This window comes from Phaseolus vulgaris, chromosome 7, assembly GCF_051622355.1.
Source record: "Phaseolus vulgaris cultivar YP4 chromosome 7, ASM5162235v1, whole genome shotgun sequence".
Lineage (NCBI taxonomy): Eukaryota > Viridiplantae > Streptophyta > Magnoliopsida > Fabales > Fabaceae > Phaseolus > Phaseolus vulgaris.
The window spans coordinates 6,555,264-6,581,882 of NC_143504.1; the positions used below are offsets into that span (position 1 = coordinate 6,555,264).

Here is a 26,619-nt window from a genome sequence, read left to right on the forward strand (position 1 = left end):
AAATAGCAAAATATATTATTTCATTAATTCTTATATTTCTTAGCGTTTTTATTAAAATTAAACAAAGAAAAAGACAAAAGAACATATATGCAAATCCATAGTAAATTAGTATGAAAAGTGAGGAGAAAATGAAGTAAAAGAGGTTAATGAACACCTTTAGATAATTTATAAACGAGAACTTAAAATGTTGTTTTAAAAAAGTGAAGTCCTCTTTTTGAGTTGTGCAAAGATAGTAAGAAAGATATAAAGTTTTGGGGGGTTGAGAAGTCAAAATAATCTTTAAGAAGGTTATTCTCTAAGCAGAAGCAACCTGAAAGGAAAGAAACACACAGAAATTGAATATCTTAGAGGAATCCTTAAATGTATCCAAAAGAGTGAAGAAAGAAAAAAGTGAATATGCCAAAAAGAGATGGTTTTGAACCAAAACTTATGAAACAATCAATGTAGAAACCCAAAAGTCATAATAAACCCATAATATGACAATCATCAATTTTGGTTGGTGCCTTCTCAATTCTCATCATCCCTCAATCACAAAAACTACACACTTTTTTACTTTTACTACATAGTTTTGTCTATGAAAATGAAGGAAGCTGATCACCACCTTTCTAGTCACAACTTATAATAATTAATCTCTTTTAGCTCAAAAGCCTTTTGAAATGTTCTTTCAAACACACATTTTTTCCTTCGAAATATTCTTCGAAATGTTAAGAAACTGAAAATTTCAAACCTTTTCTTTATTTTTTATGTTTCAGAAATTATTTTTAAAAATGTTAAAAAATAAGATGTATTTTGGATAGTAGCTTTTGAAATGTTAATGTATTCTAGAAATCACATTTGGGGATGAAAATATGAAAATGAAAGATTTTCTCAATACATTTCAAAATGTAAAGAGAGTGTTTCGAAAAGTACATTCTACAAAAAAAATCTCTTTTTACATTTTGAATTGTAATTTTAAGAGAAAACTTTATATATTTTTTATAAAAAAATGGAAATAAAAGAAGGAAAATGTAAAAGTGAAAATGTCATTTTAAATAAAAGAAACAAAGGAAGTGTAATTAGAGAAACTTGGAAATGTAAATAGTAGGAGGCCGTGATGTAGCACTCAAAGCCCAAATTTAAGCAGGCCCGAAATCTAGAAGGCCCAAATTCATAACTGAGACTTTTGACTCTTCTTAAAAATACTTGTTATCTACATAATACAGATAGTTTTGATCGCAGATAATCTTTAGATCCACTAATTATTTAAAAAAATTCATTTATAAGCTTCGCAATGATTAAGATATTAGTACTCAGTATTTTTTTATAGTGTCTGTCATAACTTATTGAATGAACTATTTTTGACAAATTAAAATTAAAATTTGATATCATATTGAGTATAATGATTAATATTTTGATAAGATAATTATTATGAAATGATTCATTATCTTAAATGCATTATATTTTTTATTAATTGGAAACAAGAGATGGTTGATTAAAGTATCAATAATATTGGTGGTGTATGTCATAACTTTTTGAATGAACTATTTTTGACAAATTAAAAATTAAAAGTTGATATCATATTCAGTACAATAATAAATATTAATATTTTGATAAGATAATTGATTATGAAATGATTCATTATCTTAAATCTTAAATACATCATATTTTTCATTAATCGGAAACCAAGACTAGTTGATTAAAGTATCAATTTAACTATTGGTGTACTTAAACTTATTAAGAAGTGGATTTTAAGTATAACTCAACCTCATGCAATCTGCTAATGAGATGAGGTTTGTATCTACTTATATAAAATGAAATGTTCTCATTTCTAGTCGATGTGGGATCTCCAACACATCCCTCACGCACAGAGTGACAGCTTGTGCTTGGGACAATATATTATGGGTGGTCCGATAACCGATAACGACACGATAGCGGGTGACTTGATAAACCCACCAAACACTCGCTAGAATAGGCTTTAAATGACTCTGATACCATATTAAGAAGTGGGCATTAAGCCTAACTCAACCTCATAAAAATGGCTTTAAAAAAAATTGTGTAAGTTATGCAATCATGCACAGAAAAGAAAGTGGGAAGTAAAGTGAGTATGTGAGTTTTATGCATAATGAAGATATTCAAATCCAATAGGGATTAAAGACGGCTTCTTAAATCAATTTGAAAACTATTCTAACATACATTTTCATAAAATATTATTTGGTTTCCAATTTTTTACCTAATATCTTTAAAATATTTTAAAAATTTGAAAATTTAAAATTTTTGAAAATTTGAAAATTTGAAATTTTTTGAAATTTAAAATTTTGAGAATTTAAACATTTTAATTTTTTTTGAAATTTTAAAAATTGAAGTGTTTCGAAAAGGTTTTAGGGTTTGAAAATTTGAACAATTTAAAATTAATATTTTTATTAAAAAAAAATTAAATTTTATATTTAAATTTTTTGACAAAATAGGAAATGACGCAATGTCCATAATAATGAAATAAAATCAAATATTTATATAAGGATAAAATAGGAAAAAATTGAGAAAGTTAAAGAGGGAAATCCTATTTATATATATAGGTGTAGATGAGAAGTAACAAGATTGCAACACATCCATTTTCTAGAGTTCTTTTGATGTTTCTTGGTCGTTATGAGGGCTTTGTTACCTTGTTGCACGTGATTGATTGCTACGGTATTTTTTATTTTATTTTTTTTTGCTTTCTTTTGTGTTTGTCCAATGTTCCTTCTTTCAAGTAATATGAAAGTGAAAGAATGTTTTTACAACATGACAAAGCAAAATAATGGATCGGGGTAAAAAAATCATGGTGTAAGTTATGCGATTATGCACAGTTTTTGTTAACCCATGGTTTGATGACAGAGAGAACAATGATTATAATAAAGATGAGAAGTATCAAGATTGCAACACACATCTATTTTCTAGAGTTCTTTTGACGTTTCTGGGCCGTTATGAGGGTTTTGTTACCTTGCTGCACGTGATCGACTGCACTTGAAACCTGTGTTTCGATGTTATCAAGCATGTCTCCTTGTGCATCCACTAACACCGTAATATCAAGAAATATTTGTTGTAGCTCAAGAAGCTTTCTCTCAACATCTCTAACTGCTTCATGACGCTCTTGTATTTCAGCCAAGGCGTCCATTATTTGGCCTCACCCTTGTCTCTGAACTTCCTTTTGAAAAATATGTTCACTATCTCAAGTTTCAATTAATCTGTCAATAGTCTCCTCATCAGCTCTTGTGCCAGTAACGGTAAAAACTCATCTCTCAACAAACTCACAATACTCTTGATGGATGACCTCTTTTAGGGTCTGAAATTCTGCCATTTTATCTTTTAGTTTCTTTTTTAAAGAAATGGTTGTTGCTCTTCTTGAGCAGTCAACACCTGATCCTTTTCCACATCCAGACTTCTGCATGTTTGCCAAATTCTTTTTGTACAATTATTCAATTTTTATGTTATATGTAGTTTCATAAAGACCAGAATTGAAGAATTGTACAAATAGAATTTCACAAACATGCAAAAGTCTGGATGTGGAAAAGGATCAGGTGTTGACCGCTCAAGAAGAGCAACAACCATTTCTTTAAAAAAGAAACTAAAAGATAAAATGGCATAATTTCAGACCCTAAGAGAGGTAATCCATTAAGAGTATCACGAGGTTGTTGAGAGATGAGTTTTTACAGTTACTGGCACAAGAGCTGATGAGGAGACAATTGATAGATTAATTGAAACTTGAGATAGTGAACATATTTTCCAAAAGGCAGTTCAGGGACAAGGGCGAAGCCAGATAATGGACGCCTTGGCTGAAATACAAGAGCGTCATGAAGCAGTTAGAGATGTTGAGAGAAAGCTTCTTGAGCTACAACAGATATTTCTTAATATTGCGGTGTTAGTGAATGCACAAGGAGACATGCTTGATAATATCGAAACACAGGTTTCAAGTGCAGTCAATCACGTGCAGCAAGGTAACAAAGGCCTCATAACGGCCAAGAAACATCAAAAGAACTCTAGAAAATAGATGTGTGATCTTGATACTTCTCATCTTTATTATAATCATTGTTCTCTCTGTCATCAAACCATGGGTTAACAAAAACTGTGCATAATTGCATAACTTACACCATGATTTTTTTACCCTGATCCATTTTTTTGCTTTGTCATGTTGTAAAAACATTCTTTCACTTTCATATTACTTGAAATAAGAAACATTGGACAAACATAAAAAGAAAAAAAAGGTAACAAGGTAACAATACCGTAGCAATCGATCAAGTGCAACAAGGTAACAAAGCCCTTATAACGACCAAGAAACATCAAAAGAACTCTAGAAAATGGATGTGTGTTGTAATCTTGTTACTTCTCATATATACCTATATATAAAGAGAATTTCCCTCTTTAACTTCCTCAATTTTTTTCCTATTTTATCCTTATATAAATATTTGATTTTATTTCATCATTATGGACATTGCGTCATTTCCTATTTTGTCAAAAAAAAAATTAAAAAATTTAATTTTAAATTTTTCAAATTTTCAAACCCTAAAACCTTTTCGAAACACTTCAAATTTTGAAAAATTTTCAATTTTTAATTTTTTATTTTAAAATTCTCAAAATTTTAAATTTCAAATTTTAAATTTTCAAATTTTTAAAGATATTAGGTAAAAAATTGTAAACAAAATTTTTATTTGAAGTATTTTATGAAAATGTATGTAAGAATAGTTTTCAAATTGATTTAAGAAGTCGTTTTTAATCCCTATTGGATTTGAATATCTTCATTATGCCTAAAATTCACATACTCACTCTACTTCCCACTTTCTTTTCTCTACCCTACTTTTCATTTTCTTTTTTCTTTCATTTCCTTTTTTATGTAAAAGCATACTTTCATTCTCACTTCTCTTTTTATGTTTGGATTAATCTTTGTGAAACCCTAATCGAAATTATAATGGAATTATGAAATTATGAAATTATAATGGAAGCTTGTGACTAGATGGAGGGGAAGGACTTAACAAAAGGAGTTGTGAGCACTATCACAACAATCGGTAATTCTCTTTATGTGCATTTCAATTTGTAAAACACTAATTTGACATTGAAATTGTGATTAAAACATGTGACTATAGGTACAAGTAGGACTCAACCAGAGGAGACAGAGGGTAAGTGATGAAAGTCCTTTATTATAAGACGTTTTCTGAAAACAATTTTATGGATTTAAATAAAATCATACAGGACAGTGACTAAAATATATTTTCATTTCCTCATGTTTTACGAAAAAGTTACGTTCAATCTGATATACTTATTCACAATCTTCAAACAAAGAGCAAGACATTGAAACTCAAGGCACTATTTCTCGTGCGTGTTCCTATCATTGTCATGCTTACCCCCAAGCGCAAGGTTCTAATGCAAAGGAACATTGTTAAGAGTGGTGTGTAATCTGGATTCGGTGTGTGCTGCATCATCGAAAAAAAGTTGCATGCGCTTCTACATCCACGGAAGAATGTAGGTAAAGATTGGTAGTTTTTTTTGTGAATAGAAAAAAAAATGGTTTGTTTTGGGATTTGATAGTGAGGGTTAAGAATAAGGAGGTGGTGGTGATGGAGGATATGGAGGGGAAGTGGTTGACGGTGGTGGTAAAGGATAAGAACAATTTAACTAAGTCTCTCTACAGGTCCAAGACAAAGAAAAAAGAAGCATATTTTAATATATTTTATTCTTTTATATATAATATTTTTCATTATTAATGTTGATTAAATTGATGATGAATTTTTGGTTTATTGCTTAATGATGTCACGTGTATTGTAATGATAAAAAGAAAAAAATGTGGATATATATGCTAGTATATACATTTATATATATATATATATATACATTTATATATATATATATATATATTAAAATTTGAAAATATCAGAATTAAATTATATAAATTTGAAAATAAATATTTATATTTCATTTAAATCTTTTTATGTCCAACCACCTTTGAGATTTAATGAATTTTGTCCCTCCTCGTTAGGAGACCTCGTGTATTTCCTATTTTTTTAAGCATGAAAAATCTAGAAAATAAATTATTATAATTATATAAAACTAATTGAAACAAAACACGATTTTCTAAGCATATAATTTTAAAAATAATTTATGTTTTAACTTCATGGCTATTACACGGTTAAATTTATTGTATCTTCCAGTATTATCTATTTTTGCTGTAAAAGAAAAATATTTTTAACTAGTAAAATTTATTTATTTTCTTAAATTGTTTAATAAAATACTCATCCAAATATGATGTTATATAATTAGAGATTGTGATTGGTCTGGTATTGCCAAACTCTCACCAGCACCTTGAGACACTATATTTCTAAAAGGTGAAAGTTGAATAAACTTAAAAGGGAAAAATATTATAAAAAGACTTGAAGACAGAAATAGATTCATATACATAATCATATATTAATTATATTTCATTGCTTTTCTATAATAAAATCACTGTATGTATAGTAATTATTTGTGTCTAATGTTGGGCATAAAATATCTATAAAAAAAATGAATTAATGTATGAATAGAAATAATTAATGTATATGTATTTAGTTGGATTATGCAAATAAATTAAAAAGTGGTGTGGGCTCATGAACTACATTATATACTGTACTAGTTTCTTAATTATATAACACCTGTGAAATTAAAGCTATTTAATCATCATATATCTATCATTTAACCCCATTAATTAATCATCAAAAACCCCATTATACATCCTCTTCTTCGAACTTTAATTCCTTATTGTCTCACTTATGTCCAATGTGGAAAGTCATAATAATTTTATAGTTTTACAATCTACTTCTGCAAATATCTATTTAAAAAATGCACTTAATATAATGCAATAGAATTAACTAACTAAAATTCTCATTCCTTAACTAACTTTTTAATTATCAATTTGTAAAGATTGGCTTGATGGAAAATTTGTGCAAAGTAAAAAAGAAAAAAACTCAAATGTTTCTTATGGAATATTGATCGTATGAGTTTTTGTTTTCGAAGTTAAATAACTTGAATATATTATTGGAATAAAATAAACATTTAAGTCAAAATGGATGTTTTTGCGTAAATAGATAAAATTAAATAAACTCGTTAAATACATGCTTAATAAAAAAGATGCAGTTTTTTGTTTTGATTTTTATGTTCTCTGGAGATTGCCTTTTTCGTACTTGGCCAGAAAATACCTTAATTCACATGAAAAATTTCATGGAAATGATTTTCACGGTTTTCTAAGATCTCTCTTTTTTCACATTTTTTTAAGAAAAAAAAAATCAGTTTTTCGAAAAATTGTGATAATGTTTTCTAATTCTTTAATTGTGAAAATAAATAAAAATTAAAAACTTTTTTTAAGTATTTATTAAAAATAAAACTTTTTTTTTCTCAAAACGTATAACTACTTTTTTAATTTTTTTTTTGTGATCTTTTACTGTACGTAGTTACATTTACAGGAACTTAAATATATTGAAGGAGAATAATTTACTTTAGATTGATCGTAATATAATATTAAATTTAGTTCAGGTTGAATTTGATTTATTTTAGTTTGGATTGAGTCAATTTATTTAATTTAAAAATAGAAGTAAATAAATTTATGTAAAAGGAAAAAGGAAAATGTTATAACGTTTTTTCAGTCCATGCACGAGATTCAGTTTTACTTACAGATCTAGATAAAATATAAAATATTTGTTAAATAGTCAAGGATTTTGATTATTTTTAATTAGTAGTTTAAAACATTTTGTATGAAAAATGTGATAATTTTCAGTCTAGTAATAAAAAAAATATATATCTAACTAGTTCTACGTATTTTTTTATACGAACTTAAAGTTTTTTAAAACATTTTTAATATATGAGTACAACTTATAGAAATACAAATATTTATAATATAAATTTTAAACTATATTTTAAAGTTCTTCAAATCTTTTGATACCGAATGATTACTGTCATCGCAGTTCAGACATAAAAAAATAAAAATAAAAATAAAATAGTGATAATAAAATTTTATAATATACATAATTAAATAAAAAAATCAAATTAAATAATAATTTTTCAATTATTCAATTTTTTTTTGAAATTCCAACATAAAACTAGCTAAGAAAGAAAACTTCTATGCATACACGGATACTTTAGTAGCCGGTTGAAACAAAATTAATAGAACTTTCTTAATTTAATTCTCTATAAAAAAAATTGAAAAATAAGTATCAGTATATATGTAGATTGTTTTATATATATATATATATATATATATATAATAATTTTTTAAGAAAAATAAGTTTATAATAGTTATACTTTAATCATTTACTTAATTATTTTTGTCTTGTTATGATTACTTTTTTTCAACTGTATCCAGGTTTCCGTTATAACTGCCACACAAAATTAATAAATATTAAATATCCAAAATTACAATTAAACACAGAATTAATGAATATTAAGCATCCAAAATTAATAAATATTAAATATCCAAAATTACAATTAAACACAAAATTGATGAACATTAAATATCCAAAAATTACAATTAAACACAAAATTAATAAATATTAAATATCCAAAATTACAATTTAATTCAGAGTGAAAAATACATTAATGATTTTAACTTGATTTATTTAAAGAGATGATTGATATCACTCCCATCATTCACTTTAATACATATTAAATAAAAAGTTTGATACATTATTAAATACTACAATAAAATTATTAAATATCCAAATAATTAATATTAAACTTATTAAAAAAATTATTAAATACAAATTAATTTCAAAAACCAAAATAAATAATTACTATTTGACTAAATTAAAAATTATTCTATAAACTAAAAAAATTATTGGTATCTAAAACAATTTTTATAATTAATATAAATTTATAAAGTAGTTTTTAAATTTATATATTAGCTACAAAGTTTTTAAGCTAATTATTCCTTTATATTCTAAATTAGTTTTTATTAATATTTTAGATATTAATTTAAAATTTAAAATATTAGTAGATAAAATTTTGCTAGTTAATTTAAATACCAATAAAATAATTTTATAAACTTTTATTAATAATAGAACTCACTTGATATATAATTTTTTAGTCTCTAAAATAATATTTAATTTAGTCGAGACTAATTATTTTTTATATCTAAATTTAGTTGTTATTAATATTTTTTTATCGTAATTAATTAAGTTAGATACTATTCTATAAAGAACTATTAATATCTAAAATAATTTTTATTACCAATACAAATTTATAAAGTTATTTCTAAATTAGTATCTAACATCAATTACCAATATTTTAGTTATTAACTACTTTAAATTTGGAATTAGTCTTTTCTTAAATTAATAACTAATTTATAATATAAAATAATTAATAACAAAATTTTAATAACTAATGTAAATATTGATTTAAAAATTATTTTATAAAGTTTTAATAATAATATAAATTATTTTAGATATCAATAATTTTTAAATTATAAAATAATATCTAACTTAATAATATAATGATTAATTATTTTTTAAAAAATTAATTAATATTTAATTTATAAAATAATGATTAATTAATTTTTATTTTTAAATTAATTAATATTTAATTATCTTCTCGTAATAAATCGAGTATGTAATACTTTATTAAAAATATTTTTATTGATTTAGAGTATATAATAAAAACATTTTTATATTATTAGAGAATAAAAAAACCCTTATAGTTCTAGTGCACTCAATTACTTTTTCACACATTTGTATCCTTTTCCCATTAGTTAAAAGATATTAGAAAGAAATGGTATTTTGATATTTACGTTGAAGACATGCTGGCGTGAAGAAAAGTAATTGAGATAAATGCAAATGAAAAATAAAAATAAATACAGTCTGAATTTTTTTAATGCCGTGATTGTCTAAAATTGTATTTTACGCAACTACAAAAATAAGCTAACAGTAGCCCATTCTCCTTTTCACATTCCTTTTAATTATTTACTTTTATACATATCACGTGAAGATTTGATAAATAAAAAAGTCTTTACATATATAACATTACTACATACTGAATCTTCAAAATCAATATCATTAATTCCATTTTCAATAATTTAAATATTTTTTTTTAAGGTTATGAACTATGTAAAAAAGCTAAAGAGACAAATCCAATCCAAGAATGGATAAAAGGTTAGATTTGCTGTGACACAAAATCCAAACCCTTTAAGAGAACAAAATACCCCACTATACTATATAAAAGCAAAATAATAAGAGTAGAATCCAAGAATAGTAATAGTAATATTAATGTGGAAAAGCTTAATGTAAAAAAGATGGAAATATGAATAATAAGTAGTTATTCTTTTTTAAGATGATCTCTTGTATAATTTTTTAGCATTATAACTCTTTTACTTAATTAGATATAATGAAATTAAATAATGTTTTTATAAAGAATTAAAAAACATCTATACATGATGAGGCATAATTTATATCTAAAAGATATGACTCATGATAAAGATAACTATTTTTTATAAAAAAAATATGTAATTTTTCAATATGATCAGTTTTCACATAAATCTTTCATTAATTGAAGAAATGGTTTTTAATGTATTCTCCTTTTGTGTGTGTTAATTATAGATCACCGTTATATTAACTTTTTTTATAGGATTCTTTAAATTTCTTGATTAATACTATTTTAGTCATCACAATATACTAACTAACATTTGTATGAATTTTTTACCTTTATTCTTTTTTTTTACTTAACATTGTTCATATATGATGAATATTGGATGTCAATATTTTAAAAGATGAATGTAACGGAGTTCTTAGCTAGATGTATAGCACTCTAATTATTATATTCCACCACATAATCATCTTAATTGGTATTATATCACAACTTATTTGGGATATTCTTGTTGATAAAAATATATTTATAAAGTTTAAATTACGAATAAACAAATTCACCTACAAAAGTAATATCATAACAACTTTCACCAATTTTCCTTGAATTCCTTTGTATTCATTTTACAACGTCGTAATGCTCTTTTGGCAATTACCTCACTCACAACTCCTACAATACAAACAATGTTTGACATGTTACAAATCATTTCATACATTAAACTACCTGTAATAGATGAATAAGACATGTTACTCATTTTTTTTCTTCTTGTTTTTTTGGATATTGAGACTTGCTTAGTTTGAAATGTTCAAATAAGGGAAACCACACAATCGCATATTAATTTTTTTCATAATTTTCTTAATGTAGTTTTTTTGAGATATTCATAACATTCTTCTATAATGATTTTTAACAATCTATATTCTAAGAATCCTCTTCAGTGCACCTAGATTCTTCATGGTAAAAGTCTTTCTTTTAGAGAAACTATTTTGTTTTGTCAATGTATAATCATCGTACAATAGAGGTACGATGAAATCACCATTTTTCATATTTATTCTCACTCACACAACAATATGTGAAGTATTTTTGAATTTGTGTTGGATTATGAAGATATCAAAATTTAATTTTACTAATGTCTTAGCTTGTTTGAGAGTGTAAAGATTTTTCTTCGTGAGACATACAAAGTGTTCTTTGCAAGGTTCTTAAAAATATTTTGGTTGCTCTAAATATATTTTCTCATATATGTTTTGGTGTAGGAAAGCAATTTTAACATAAATTTATTTAATATTAAAGTCTAGTTTAGTAGTCAAGCCAACAATTGCCCTAATTCATGTCTTTCTTCTAATTGCAATCATTCATGATAATTCATGTTTTTTATTTAGAACTGGGGTTGTTCTATTGAGTCTTAGGCTTAATCATCCATATGTTTTTGCAATGTTTTTCTTCCTTTTAACATTTGCACCAAATTGTAAGTTTGATTTTTGAGATTGTCTGTTCATTTGAGAAGTGCCCTTTTATGATTTTCTAATTTATGTGGATCATCTTAATTTAGATTCTTTATCTATGTAAATATTATTTAACGCTTGATCCTCAATTGTTTGATTGTCTAATAAGTGGTTCATTTATCTCTTCATATTCTATCATTTGATAAAGTTACTCAATTTGATCAAGTTATTATGCCCACTGTTCCATTTAAAATTTTTCTTCCCCTGAATTAATAAAACTTTGACCAATCCACATCCAAACTTGATTTTCAAATTTTATATATTATATTTTTTATCCTTAAATAATATCACATTTCTCTTTCAAACAATATATGTTTGCAATATCCCATCTGAAACCAAGTTCTTATTCCTTCCTCTTTGCATCACTTTGTCCTTTGTTTTCAATAGTTTTGGCCTCAAAATAGTTATTTGAATATTTTTCTTTTCATTTAGCAAGTACTACGCAACAATATTAAAGTTAAGTTTTTTGTATGGAGCAAAATTGCTTTGAGTGATAGCAAATTTCTTAACTTCTAGGAAAAGAATAAAATAGTAGACGTGTTTGGAAATCATCTTCAAAAGTTTTGTTTCTATCTAACATTGTCTTTTCAAGATGTTAGAGTTTTATTTTTTTATCATATTACAACTTTTTGAGTACTCCAACTTTCTCAATTTTGTTCCTAAATATCTTATTCCCAATCATATATTCAAGTTTTATTGGCACAAGTTGATACATGAACAAAATTTAGTTAATAAATTTCTTAATTAATAATTTTGTGACTTAGAAGTTCATAATCTTTATTAATCTTTCTCACTAGGTTTATTTGATTTATAATTGACTTTTATATTTGATAATTTTCTATCATTGATTTTCAATGGAAACATCTGTGTGCATTTAGCTTGAACATTGGTTTTACCATGATTGATAGCTTCCACCAAGTTCATTAATTGAAAATTTATAAGATAAGTTGTGATATCACTTTTGAAAATTAGTATAACAATTTTTTTTATAAATTTATGAACGTAAAGTAGCCACTATGAGGAAACAAAATAATAAGACTACTAACATCAATCATTTTAACAATATAAACAAGAAATAATTACAACATTTAATTTAATAAAAAAATACAAATAATTTATATTTAGATTTTTCAAATTACAGGTCATGTCTCACTTTTCATAAATTATAGTGAAAGTAATTTTTTCTTTATTTTAAAGAAAATTCTTAACCTATATATTAAATAAAACAATTTTTTTTAAGTATTTATTTATTGATAGATGAAAAATTCTTATTAAGTAAGAAAGACAACTCTTCTTATTCATAGAATAGATATATATATATATATATATAACTATAGTTTAACTAAATGTTTGATTTTGGATAATCTCTAAAGTTCTTTCTGCTTGTTTTTTATTTTCTGCATGATGTATCTCCTCGTTTGTATGTATTCAATTGAATATAATTGACTTATTTAGGTTTGTGATATTTTATTTGTTCTAGTAGAAAGTTAGTGACAAGCTTCTAGTACAAGGGTTGTTAGTTTATGTACGATTTTATACATTAGTTAGATCATCTTAAAAAGATTCTTATTTATTTATTTTTTATTACTTATAAAAAACTGATTTTGTAAGGTTGTGTTGCATTTAAAGTCTATTTTTTAACATTGTACTATAATTATTTTAAAAATTCTTATTAAATAAGAAATATAACTCTTGTTATTCATAGAATATATATATATATATATATATATATATATAACTCTTCAAAAATATATATTATTATTTTTATAAAAAATAATTTTGAAAATTTTGCATCAATTAAAAATAAAAGTATTTTATAATATATAAAAATTTACATTTATCTTATTAGTTAATTTAATTTTATTAAGTTAAATTTAAAGTATAAAAAGTGAGAAATTCTATCTCATTCATATGTTAGCCTCTTTATACTTTAAGAATCCTAATTTTTTTGAAATGACCTTACTGTCCTTAATCGTAGACAGTTTATTGGCTGTTCTCGGATCTTACGGTGGAGCATCACAGAGTGGAAAGAAACCATTCAAAAGGACAAAGCGAGTAGATTGTAGTTGACAACAGTAATAGCGGACGCAGGCGCGTGTGGACGCGCTCCATGTTGATTGGTGGCGGACATCACGAACCCCTCTTTCTAGCATGGACCCCACTCTCTTATGCTATACATTGAAGATGGAAAAATAATAAGTGTGTGCAGAGAGTAACCAGAGAGAAAGATCTGGTTGAAGAAGCAGCTATGTTATTAACAGGAACAGCCACAAAGGGGTTTGGAATCTAACTTGGATTCGACTTCAAAGCAAAATCCGAAAGGGTTTGTTTCATTTAGGGAAAACACAATTATCTTTCAGCAGAAAACCATTGACTTCTCATTACCCTCATAGTCACTGTAAGTCAGCTCCATCTTTTTTTTTATTGTTAATCAATCAACATTTTATATAAATATAAACTATTTTATTTTATCTGTCCCTTTCTCTTCCACCAATCTCAATAGACGCAGCATGCATCAATCTTTAAGAAAAAAATAATAGCAAGAGAAAGAGATTTTTACCTTTTAAGATTTAATGTTTTTGCTGTCAAATTTATCAACCACGAATTGGATTATTTAATTTAAAAGAGAAATCATAACTTTCTAGGCTGTGGAACCCAGCGGCTCTGTTTGTTATTTTGGCTCTTTTACTTTGCACACTGTCAAATTAAAAGGTATCGTTTTCTCCGTACCATGGTTGGTTTGTATACCATCTAACTTTCTCCATTTCTCAGTTTCTCACTTATATCATCAGTGCCGGGGTGGAGAGAGAAGAGAGAGAATGGCGGGGGTGGTGTCAACCTGTATTTTTTAGCTTAGATTTGGTGTGATGCATTTGAAAAGTCAGGGTGGTGTGTGTGAATATGACTGAGATAAGATACTTATGAGAGAAGGTTTTGTATTTGTTGTTGTCTTTTTTATATTTGTGTGAAAAGATTCTCAATCTTTGTTTTTTATTCTTTTTTCCTGAGGGAAGTTTTGGCTTAGACTTCTTTGGATTTTCTTCTTGCTGGGGTCTTTTTCAAAATTATCGATACTGACAAAGAATCGGTCAAGTGTGAAATATAGAAAAACAAGGGTTCTCCTTCTCATGTCACTGTTTTGTGTTTTTTCTGCTGTTGGGGGTTGCAGACATGAGATGCAGGTGTGAACCTTGGATCAGAAAGGAAGGGGATTTTTCTTTGTCTTATTGCTCTTTCCATCTGTTTTAGGAATAGCCTTTTAGCTTTCTGCTGGAGAGAGAAAGGGGTGTCGACAAGGAAACAACTTTTTGGCCTTGTCTACTTTTTCACACAAAAAAAAATTCAATCTTGTCAGTGCTTAGCTCAATCTGTTTTAAAGGTCAAAAGTTAAGCGTATTAAGGAGTCAAAAAACTGAAAAAGCTCCTTGACAAAAGTGACAGTGACAATTTCGGGTATAAAATAGAAACAAAAAAAAGAGAAGAACATGAGAGTCAGCTAGAGCGTGGGAGGAATAGAATCACAGAAATTTTTGGTCCATAAAAAGGAGAGGGTCAATCCATTTTTTTAAAACCTTTTCTGGGGATTGAGCCTTGAGAGTTTGATTAACAGTTGCAGTTGGGGTGCAAGAGTTGTTGTGACTGATAATTATTTCTCAATCCGTTTCCTCTTCAATGCAAAATTCATCTTCCTTCTCCTACTCAAATGTATGATTTTGGTCTCTATAGCTAGACATCTTATTTTATTGTTTGTTTCTCTGTTGGCATTGAATTTCATTTATGCATCTTATTGTTCATCCCTTATCTTGTTTCTGATGAAGCTATTATTATGTTGTATACAGCAAAGGAAGATGGAGGGCCCCAGTGAGATAGGTCTCATTGGGGAAAATTTTGATGCTGGTTTGATGGGGAGGATGAGGGACGATGAGTATGAAAGCCGCTCTGGAAGTGATAACTTCGATGGTGTATCTGGTGATGATCAGGATGGTGGTGATGATCAGCCACAGAGGAAGAAAAGATATCACAGACATACTCCTCACCAAATTCAAGAGCTCGAGTCGTACGACTTTATGAAACTTAGTGATTTTTAATTTATTTACTTTTTGCTAATTTTCTTCCGTGATTGAGTAACGTGGTAAGATTGGTTTTTGGTTTTTGGGTTTTGCTTTTATTGGTTTTTAGTTTCTTCAAGGAGTGTCCTCATCCTGATGAGAAGCAAAGGTTGGATCTCAGTAAGAGGCTTGGCTTGGAGAATAAGCAAGTGAAATTCTGGTTTCAGAATCGACGAACCCAAATGAAGGTGAATTTAAGGACAATAATATAGAATTATTGCACTTGAATGCAGTTTCATGATTCAATTTAGGTACTGTGCTAATTGAAGTGATTTTTCTTGAATCAGACCCAACTGGAACGCCATGAGAACATAATGCTCAGGCAGGAGAATGATAAGCTCAGAGCTGAGAACAGTCTGATGAAGGAAGCAATGTCAAATCCAGTGTGCAACAGCTGTGGTGGCCCAGCTATTCCTGGGCAGATTTCATTTGAGGAGCACCAGATTAGAATCGAGAATGCTAGACTAAAAGATGAGTTGAACCGTATATGTGCCTTAGCAAACAAGTTCCTTGGCAAGCCAATCTCATCAATGACCAGTCCCATGGCTCTACCAAACTCAAATTCTGGTCTGGAACTTGGTATTGGAAGGAACGGGCTTGGTGGTTCAAGCACTCTTGGCACTCCTTTGCCAATGGGACTTGACTTGGGAGATGGAGTGTTGGGCACTCAAACTGCAATGCCCGGGATTAGACCATCATTGGGGTTGATGGGAAATGAAGTTCAGCTTGAGCGATCTATGCTTATAGATCTTGCATTGGCTGCTATGGAGGAATTGCTAAAGATGACTCAGGCAGAGAGCCCTCTTTGGATTAAGAGTTTGGATGGTGAGAAGGAGGTGTTTAATCATGAGGAGTATGCAAGGTTGTTTTCTCCTTGTATTGGTCCAAAACCCACTGGTTATGTAACTGAAGCTACAAGAGAAACCGGGATAGTAATCATCAACAGTTTAGCCCTTGTGGAAACTTTGATGGACGCGGTATGTCTATGATGATCAACTTCCTAGCTACTCTTCAGTGAAGCAAACCAATTTTAGTTTTCTGTTGAGAATTGCCAGTGATGCAGGGATCAAAGCAATATTACTTTTTAGGATAACACTTTGATTTAGTGCTTTTGATCTTAAATAATGGACCGTGACTATTATTTAATCTAGAATTGAGCAGGTATGTTTAATATCTTGTTTTAATTTTTTATTTCTTTGAATAGAATCGATGGGCAGAGATGTTTCCTTCTATGATTGCTAGAGCTATCAACCTGGATGTTATATCCAATGGCATGGGTGGAACACGTAATGGTGCTCTACAAGTGGTATGTTTCTTTGTTGTATATTTGCTTCACTTTGTCTTAGTAGTTGGTGGAACTGATGACTAGGATTATGCATTTCAGATGCATGCTGAGGTACAATTGCTTTCACCACTAGTCCCTGTTCGTCAAGTGAGATTCATCCGGTTCTGTAAGCAGCATGCAGAAGGTGTATGGGCTGTGGTTGATGTTTCTATTGATATTGTTCATGATTCTGCTAATGCACAGCCATTCATGAGCTGTAGGAGGCTTCCTTCTGGCTGTATTGTGCAGGATATGCCCAATGGTTACTCCAAGGTAAGTCCTCATCTAAGTTCTTTTTAAGTCTATTTTCTTTTCTCTTAAATCTTTGCTTGAGAATATCCTTGATATATCTGATGATGTAATAGTTTTGCAAGAAGTTTCACTTGACTTCTTTGTATTTTATTTGTCCAGTGCTACTCCTAGAAAATAGTGAATCAAGGCTTATATTGTTTAGCAATATTTTGAAACTTCGTTTCTGTTTAGCATCTTTTACTATTTAAAAGTGCGTGAAAATTTTAAATCTTGGATTCTTCAGTCTTTGTCGTATAAACAAATACACTTGATGCTTCTATTCCTATCTCCTTTGATAAGAACGTACTATTTTTTTTACTGCATACGAGACCATAATGACCTGGATCCAGTCATATGCTGCTATATTATAATGTTGACAGGTGATGTGTTAATCCGTGCCCTTTAATATATTGATATAGGTTTTATAATATTAAAATAATTCCATAATCTGCTAATGGTGTTGGGATTTGTCTCTATCGCGTTGACATCTGCTCCGATATTGACATTTTACATAATCCTTTCTTAGTTGAGGTATTAATTTATAATTAGCCTAGGGTTTTATGTCAAACACTTTTTATGTATGTGGAGTTTTACGTAAAATCAGTAATAACCCTTCTAGTTTTATCTATGACCACGTAAACAAAAGTTTGATTATTCTAGTTATGTTCGGATAAAAGTTAGGAACGTATTTTATGAATTGCAATGCACATCAGAATTCTAAAACACAAAATAAAGAAAATATGGTTATTTTTTGTTTTGTACTCCTCGACTAGCATGCAAACATTTACTACATTGCCTGGGGATTCATTCTTTACATAGCTGCCTCTGCTAGTTTTAAAATATTTCTTTTTGTTTGTTTGTTTGATAGAAGATAAGTTGCACTCTTTGTAGGTTACTTGGCTTGAGCATTGGGAGTATGATGAGAGTGTTGTTCACCAACTTTATCGCCCATTGCTTAGTTCTGGTGTTGGATTTGGTGCTCATAGATGGATCGCCACTCTCCAAAGGCAATGTGAATGCTTGGCCATCCTCATGTCCTCTTCCATTTCAAGTGATGATCACACAGGTACACATGCATGCCATGTTTTGTTTACCCTTTCATCACATGTAATGTAATGATGTGACACTATCATTGTGTAAACTTTGGCACTTTTGCAGCATTGAGCCAAGCTGGTCGGAGGAGCATGTTGAAATTGGCACAACGCATGACTGGTAACTTCTGTTCGGGGGTTTGTGCTTCGTCTGCTCGTAAGTGGGACATGCTTCACATAGGGACTCTCGGTGATGACATGAAAGTGATGACTAGGAAAAACGTGGACGACCCTGGTGAGCCTCCTGGGATCGTGCTTAGTGCTGCAACTTCTGTTTGGATGCCAGTGTCACGGCAAAGGGTGTTTGATTTTCTGCGTGATGAACGGCTGAGAAGTGAGTGGGACATCTTGTCCAACGGTGGACCAATGCAGGAGATGGTACATATTGCCAAAGGACAAGGACATGGAAACTGCGTTTCCCTTCTCCGTGCTAATGTAAGTTGTTTTCTCAGGCACACAAGATGAAACATTAAGGCTTAATAATAGTATCCTTAACACGGGTTAAGGCTTAAGGAAACAGAAATAAATAATCATCATATGAGTGATAGAAAAAAGTCATTTTGTTTTTTTGTCATTGATATCAGTGTATGGTGTCTGATTTGCATTGCAGGCTGTTAATGCGAACGATAGCAGCATGCTGATTCTGCAAGAGACATGGATGGACGCTTCGTGCTCAGTGGTGGTATATGCGCCAGTTGACGTGCAATCACTGAACGTGGTGATGAGTGGGGGAGATTCTGCATACGTTGCACTCTTGCCTTCAGGCTTCGCCATTCTCCCGGATGGTCACTGCAACAACAACAGCAGTTGCAATGGCACAATGCAGAAGGGCGGCGGTGGCGAAGAGAGCGGGGGAAGCCTTCTGACAGTGGGGTTCCAAATTCTGGTGAACAGTCTCCCAACAGCAAAACTCACAGTGGAGTCAGTGGACACTGTGAATAACCTCATTTCATGCACCATTCAGAAGATCAAAGGCGCTCTCAGAGTTGCATAAACATGACAAGACAACCATTTTGTTAATGCAAGTTAAGTTACCTTACCTTAGTATTTTGTGGTAATTTTTTCTTCTAAGGAGAGGGAGGGATTATATGATTTATATTTGGTTGGGTGTATAGGATTTAAATTATATAGAGTAGTGGACGAGGCTGAGGCAGAAAGGGTCGCAAAGAAGGTTTCGAGTCAAGAACGAACCGCGATGGAGGAACTTCATTCTGCTGCATTGCTTGCACTGCACATTCTGCTCATAGTGGTTCGGGTATTGACTCGTTGACCTGCGAGTTAGTCTCAGCATCTTCTTTCGATAAAAAAAAATGTATCTGTCTTTCTATTTAATTATTACTAGTACCCTCCCATCTCCCCCATATACACTTCCAAATTGCTGAACTAATCTATTTTACTTCCGAATGCATTTTCACATTTTCTGATAATTCATTTCGCTCAATTGCCTTCTCTTTTTTTCATTATCATCTTATTATTACACCATCATTACTTACTGTTTAACATTATTTCTGATTTCTCAATTCATGAAACATCCTTAAGTCCTAGAATTATTACACCTTGGTACGAACAGACTTTTATTTGTTACCTAAATATTAAGGCATCATTTTGATGGTTATATCTTCTCAAATCGGTATGAAAAATCTATGATCAACAATATAAACATTACAAAAAGATTTTAAACCCACGTGCTTAGGAAAAAGGCGAAACTTGGAAAATAATGGTAAATGCTAGTATTTGGTCTGAGAATTATTCTAATCGAGGGAGAATAAATTTGTAGGACGACGATGATGCATCAGTGCAGCATAAATTAAACTTTTAGACTCTTAAGTATTTTATATATATTAGCATACTTTTATTTTTCACTGAATATTATCAACTACTTGTTCAGTTAGCTATTAATCGTTTTATAAAAGCTTGTAATGTTGCTTTTCTTCGTATATATAGAGTTTTTGGTTATTTTTCTTTTATGAGATGTTAAATTTTTTTTCTTGTCTTTTATGGGTTTTGCAAGTTTCATTATGGGATTAGAACTCTTAAATTGATGAGCTCTCATACACTATTTCATTTATCTTCATTTTCATGTTTTTCCTAATCTTGTTTTAGTTTTTTTTTGTTCAGTTTCATTATGAATGAATTGAATTATGGTATTAGAACTCTTACTATTTAATTTATCTTTCTTCTTCATTTTCATGTTTTTTCCTAATCTTGTTTTACCTTTTTAAGTTAGTTTCATTATGAGTGAATTGCATATTCAAGATAAAACATTTAATGTGCATAGTAAATACTACCTTAAGCTTGGAGAAAATTTTATTACTTCGTTTATCGCTCTAAGAACAATTTGGAAACCAATTTTAAATCACTTCTTCATTCACTTTAAAAAAATTTAAGAATATAATTGCATCATGATGACTTGTACACTTCGGCATAACATCTTCATAATGATACTTATAATATATGAAAATATTTGAAGTCCCAATATTCACAAGGGAATTTGTAAAGAATCTCATAATTGTAGCAAAATATGGTAACAATTCTATTACTTGTTATTTGATCAAATTACACATAAATGTCTCATCCTATTTGTACATGTAATTCAAAAGGATCATGTAATGATCTCACTTGTGTAAGGGAAATAAAGGACCAAAATCATGTGATGCAATTCTTCTTTATAGTTTAAATGATCAATAAATAATGTTACATCAAACATTTTCTTGATGGATCATTTGTTTTTATAGCCAAAGTTTTTTTTATGGAATTAAACAAGAAATAAAATTTGTTACGACAAATTTATTTGAAAAAAATATAAGTATAATTAATACAATCACTTTAATTAGTCTCAATTTCTAGTGTGTTTTGTAATTATTATGATAGAAATAATCACACTATATTCTTCAACCATTTCATAATAAAGGAAATTCTTATGAATATATAAAGGAAAGTCAACATGTAAAGATAATATTGATAATAATGAACTATATACTAAAATATTATTAGTCAGACTATTGAAGAATGTTATATGAAACATAAATAACCTTCTCACCATTAATTCTACATTTCAGAAGGAGTCATCATCAATAATATAGTTGCAAAGTGATGTATATAAAGAAAAAAAATTGTTAGGTTTTTTACAACCAATATCAACGATATAATTTATTGATGGATGTTAGATATTTTTCCAATAAAAGTTTATAGTGATTTTTGGTTATCAATATTTTTAAAATTGTTTTTCGGTCACTATTGCTAATGTTATTCGATAATAATTACTATATTTGATGATAAATTTAAATAGAATATTTAAAATATAAAAAATTTAAATTTAATATTTTTAATTTTCTAAAAATGATAAAATTCTCTATCCGAAATTTGACTATTGCAAATTCAGGAAAGGTTACACTCAAAATGACAAGTGCTCATATTCATTCAATCTACTTTTTACTTTGATCTTTGCCAAGTAATATTTATAGGTTTCAGGTTTCAACAAACAAAAATCATAAGATGCATCATTTAAAATTGGAATACCATTGTATTAATTTTCAAAACAAAAAATACCATATTTTAAAACAATTAAATTCATCAAAATTAAACGGAGTGTTTGCAATATTGTATTTGCTATTACTCCTTGATAGGGCCTCCAGATATATACACATAAAACTCAAGCCCATGATATATATTTATAAAGGCACCACCAATATTCATATAATTTCTTAATTGCCCGTCTTTTTGTGCTTATTTACCCAAATCCCCCTTCCATGTGAGTATTCCCCGTAGAGCGTAGACAACGACCCAGTTTAGCAGCAAACCCAAAGTACGAATCTTGTTTGTACAGATGAAATTTATAGATGCATCTACACTATATTTTACTTTCTTTTTTCGGTAGAAGGTTAAATTACTGTGTAAAAAGAAATGGTAATTAATTTCAATGCTCAAAATATTGTTTTGTTTCATGCAGTCATATACTATGTGCAAACACTGGCATGGAAAGAATTATAATAAATATGATCTTATATTTCATATCAGATCCATAGTATCACACGAGTTAATAGTCTTATAGCGTGTATTGAAGATCTTACATTCACTAGAAATTAAGACTTTTTGTAACATATAAATACGTGCAAACTTTTTCTTATAAATCGGTTTTATAAAATTGAATTAAACTTAAATGTGAATTTCTTAATAAAGTAGTTTTTTTTTGCAGCTGTTATAATTGAGCTGTCAATGCTCTCGTTATTGTATATTCTTAACACAACACATCTGTATGCTCAATATTTGAACTCTTGTGACATATTCAATTTCATACAAAACAGTATTGTCTGAATTATGTTGGGTGGAAAATCTGTACCACAACCAACCCTCCTGGTCATTGCTAAATCAATTGTTCAGGGTGTTAACCTTTTAAAAATTGACTTTTTTGGTCACTAAAAAACCAGGTATTATTGCACTTGGTCATCATGTCAAAAATGTCTTTTTCTGGTTTAAATTGTCCATCTTCCAGATTGGTTGACATATTTATTTCAGTTGACACAAACTAGTGCTGGTTTTGCCAGCCGAGACAGTAAAATTGATTCAACAAGCATATAAAGCTGTCATGTGACGAACTCAATAGTAGCAGACTTATACACTCTTGAATGATATTGGGTGAGTTCGGTGTATGCCAAAATATGAGAGGTGGAAAATGGCAATGATGTGAATAATATGATCGTATATTCCCTTCAAAATTAAAATAAATTGCCTTTTGTTACCTGTCTATTTTAATTCCTACCCAACACACTAGTGCTTGTGATGTACAGCTTGATATATTAAGAGATATGCAATCACAAAAAATGCAGACATGCAGATTTGACATTGATGATGTTCCATTGATCAACTACAGGCGAACAAAGTACAAGTAACTACTATGGTTGATGTTAAAATATTTGGAAGGGTTGGTGAATTAGCCGCGTTGTGACATTGAAGTTCCCAAAAAGGTATACGTATAATACAACATCGAGTCTGCTTTAAGTGAATCATGTTCATCTGTTTCTGATGAAAAGCACAGGTTAAAACAAAGGAGTATGATTTCATCGAAATTGTCACGTGGTAGAAATTGTAAAGGCACTGTACATGAATAAAACAATTACAATTTAGTGTAACTTCTTTTCTTAGGTTCCTGTTTAAAAATTTACATTTGGGTATCCACATACTCGGGAAAAAAATGTATTTATCTACATTCTTTATTTTGGGTGAGAGTGAGTAATAGAACACTTTCGGTGTTTTCCACTTAGTACAATCCTAAGTTGTACAACAGGATAGTTGTTTTTGGTGGATTGTTTAATGGGCAACTGTTTTAGGAGTGATAGCATAGCAATCACAACGTCACAAATTGAAGTGTGGAAGATTTGATTAAGGGTAGATGGCTTCACAGGTACACAAAATAAAAATCTGTCCTATTAGACAGAAATAAAAGACTGTGAACTGTTTGCAATCATCACTATTCACTACCCTTGTTGAATAATTTTTCCCACTTGAGATAAGAGGATTAATGTTTTTCCCTACACCCAGACTGACATATGGTGTTGCAAGTCAATAGTAACCCATGGAAGGGGCATCAAGTTTCCATCTGCAACAAAATAATGTGTGCTTGAGTGGTTGATTGTCCTTTGAAAAGTCTCGTCTGATGTCTTTTATGTGGACCATATAATCTGCAACAAGTTGAACGTTAGCATTCAAAGGGATGGAACCATAGCTTTATTTGTTGGGACGCTGAGATATTATGATCCTTAAATGCACTAATTAACCTGTCATCTAAAACCCAGCTACCCCGTGTGCTTTGTGTTTTCAATTCATTGCCTTCATCTTTCATTGCCTACTCTTAATGTCATCATCTTTTCATAATATGCCTATTTAATTGTGGAACTTAATAGATAACTCTTCTTGTCTACATATAAACTTTACATTTATGATTTCAATTTTCGTTACTGATTTAAGGGTGAGAACTCTTCACAGATATACCACTTGCAGATCAAGAAGGACATATGTTGATAACAGTCAAATATCTGCGAATTCTTAGAAGTACAAAATTTTAGTGAAAATTAAGTATATGACAATGCAGATTGCAGTATATGCATCCTGAATAAATACCCCACAACTCATGGTTTATAACTTTTTATATACACTACACACTCCTATCTACATCTTCTTTGTCGGAGTCCATATTATGATGCTATTTATTGTTTTAACTGTATTTTGATACAGTGTCAATTAAATTTGTGATCATTTTAATGTCAAATGTAAGCCACTTTAATAAGAATGTGGGAAATGTATAGCAGAATTCAACGCGCTTTAAACTCAAACTAAAGCAACATAACCCATGTTTGGAGTTGTACTTAAAATCATATTTTTTCCTAAGTCAGACACGCACTTGCTGGGCACTATGTAGCAGTTGAGATATATAGCAGACAACTATGGAGTCCCTTTTCCCATAGAATCAGACGTAGTGGGCAAAAGCAAGTAGATGATTTCTTTAATGAAACGTTATTCATAGGATCTTTGAATGCAATAGTAGTTTGGGAAATAATGTTGCCGTGATTATTACTTCCCCATACCAACTACTGTATTCGTAAGAAAAGACTCGTTGAAGAATTTAATTACAATTACAAGGAACATCACAAGTGTGTTCATACGAAGTGAAGATGTGTGTGAATGATTGACTTCTATATACTTCACACTGGTTCCTATAGGTATATTTTTCAAAAGTCTTGCCTCCAAAACTTCCACCACACATTTGATACTCATAACATTCCAAATAATCTAATTACTAATTTAAAACCTTGGATGTTACGAAACTCTATTTCAACTAATTTTGAGGTAATAGCTTGATTGCGTATGTAGCAGGTTAGGGTAAAATCCTTACCAAGTAAGATAAGGTTCAATTTTATGGTACTTCCTGTAACTCAGATATCATGAGCTTTAAAGTTATTCTACGTGTTTCACTCATTTAATTAAAATCTTAGTTGTTGACTTAAACAGAGTTACATTTAACTGTGTAGAATCAAATTGAATCATTTCAAATTATTTTAAAACTATTTGTATAGTTTGAACTATTGGTAATAAACAGGTCATGGAACAAAACAAATTATTATTTAGCTATTATAATAAGACGTAGAAGTCACTCTCAATAATAACTCTAAATCGCTGTTTAACACAAGGATGATTTTTTAACACTTAATAAATGGACCATAATCTCTAATAAGTTTGGAACAATTTGGTTACGCAAGCGATGATAAAGCCATTACTAATTTTTTGGTATTACGAGTTGAATAAAGAAGTGATTACATAATTGTGGACTGACATGTTTGTTCATTAAGTGTGAAGGCCAACAACACACCACATTTTCTTTCAAGACTCTTCTTATGGAAAATTGGTGATGTCACGAAACCTAAAAAGAAGACCAAAATCAGTCATTGCTAAAATATCTTCATTTTCTTTAGTGCTTAATTAATTATACATTGATTAATGTGATTAGGTTTTGTAGGCATGACTCACGTTATCATCCTTACCTTTGCCTTTGAAATATTAGAAAGGGACAACTGGCACGTGCCGTGAACTTGAGAAGTACGTGGTGGAAAAAAAATATATAATTGAATTAAAAATGTTATCAACTTGAATTAAGAATGTTCACAATTTATGTTTGTGGTTGATTTTTTTTAACATGCTCAATTTGACTTATAATATATATTAAAAAGCAAAGTAGAGTAGAGAGAGAGTAAATGAAATCTTAGCCCTTTATTCTGCCTTCAGAAATCTACCCGTCAGCTTTCTCTCTTCGTGATTGGGTCCACTTATCACGGGGTTTGATAGAATAATGCCTATGCTTTCCGTAGGATCCAGCGAACATGTTATCTTTTTGTGGTCCGGGAAGTAGCAGATCTTCTTTTTGTTTTACCAGATACACTGACACAGTGGCACGCGCTTTGACTCCACTATTGATTTTATTTATCTATTCT

General features: G+C 29.4%; 1 protein-coding gene and 2 pseudogenes across 5 annotated transcripts; 2 read left to right on the forward strand and 1 right to left on the reverse strand.

Annotated features, from left to right (window-relative positions):
* The first annotated feature begins 2,049 nt into the window (after positions 1-2,049).
* On the forward strand, positions 2,050-4,088 carry LOC137828030 (syntaxin-132 pseudogene; annotated as a pseudogene).
* LOC137828340 (syntaxin-132 pseudogene) lies at positions 2,813-3,436 on the reverse strand (annotated as a pseudogene).
* Positions 4,089-13,890: 9,802 nt separating the features above from the next.
* Positions 13,891-20,064, forward strand: LOC137828106 (homeobox-leucine zipper protein ANTHOCYANINLESS 2). Of its 5 annotated transcripts, none has more exons than XM_068634541.1 (10): positions 13,891-14,220; positions 15,662-15,879; positions 16,002-16,119; positions 16,219-16,908; positions 17,136-17,237; positions 17,316-17,528; positions 18,438-18,612; positions 18,705-19,072; positions 19,248-19,662; positions 19,753-20,064. In XM_068634541.1, the coding sequence occupies exons 2-9, from the start codon at positions 15,671-15,673 to the stop codon at positions 19,629-19,631; spliced, it is 2,259 nt and encodes a 752-aa protein (XP_068490642.1). In that variant the 5' UTR covers positions 13,891-14,220; positions 15,662-15,670; the 3' UTR covers positions 19,632-19,662; positions 19,753-20,064. The 5 variants fall into 5 exon arrangements, with proteins under 5 accessions (XP_068490642.1, XP_068490639.1, XP_068490640.1 ...); XM_068634537.1 differs by lacking the exon at positions 13,891-14,220 and adding an exon at positions 14,593-15,527; XM_068634538.1 differs by having other exon boundaries at positions 19,248-20,064.
* Positions 20,065-26,619: the final 6,555 nt, after the last annotated feature.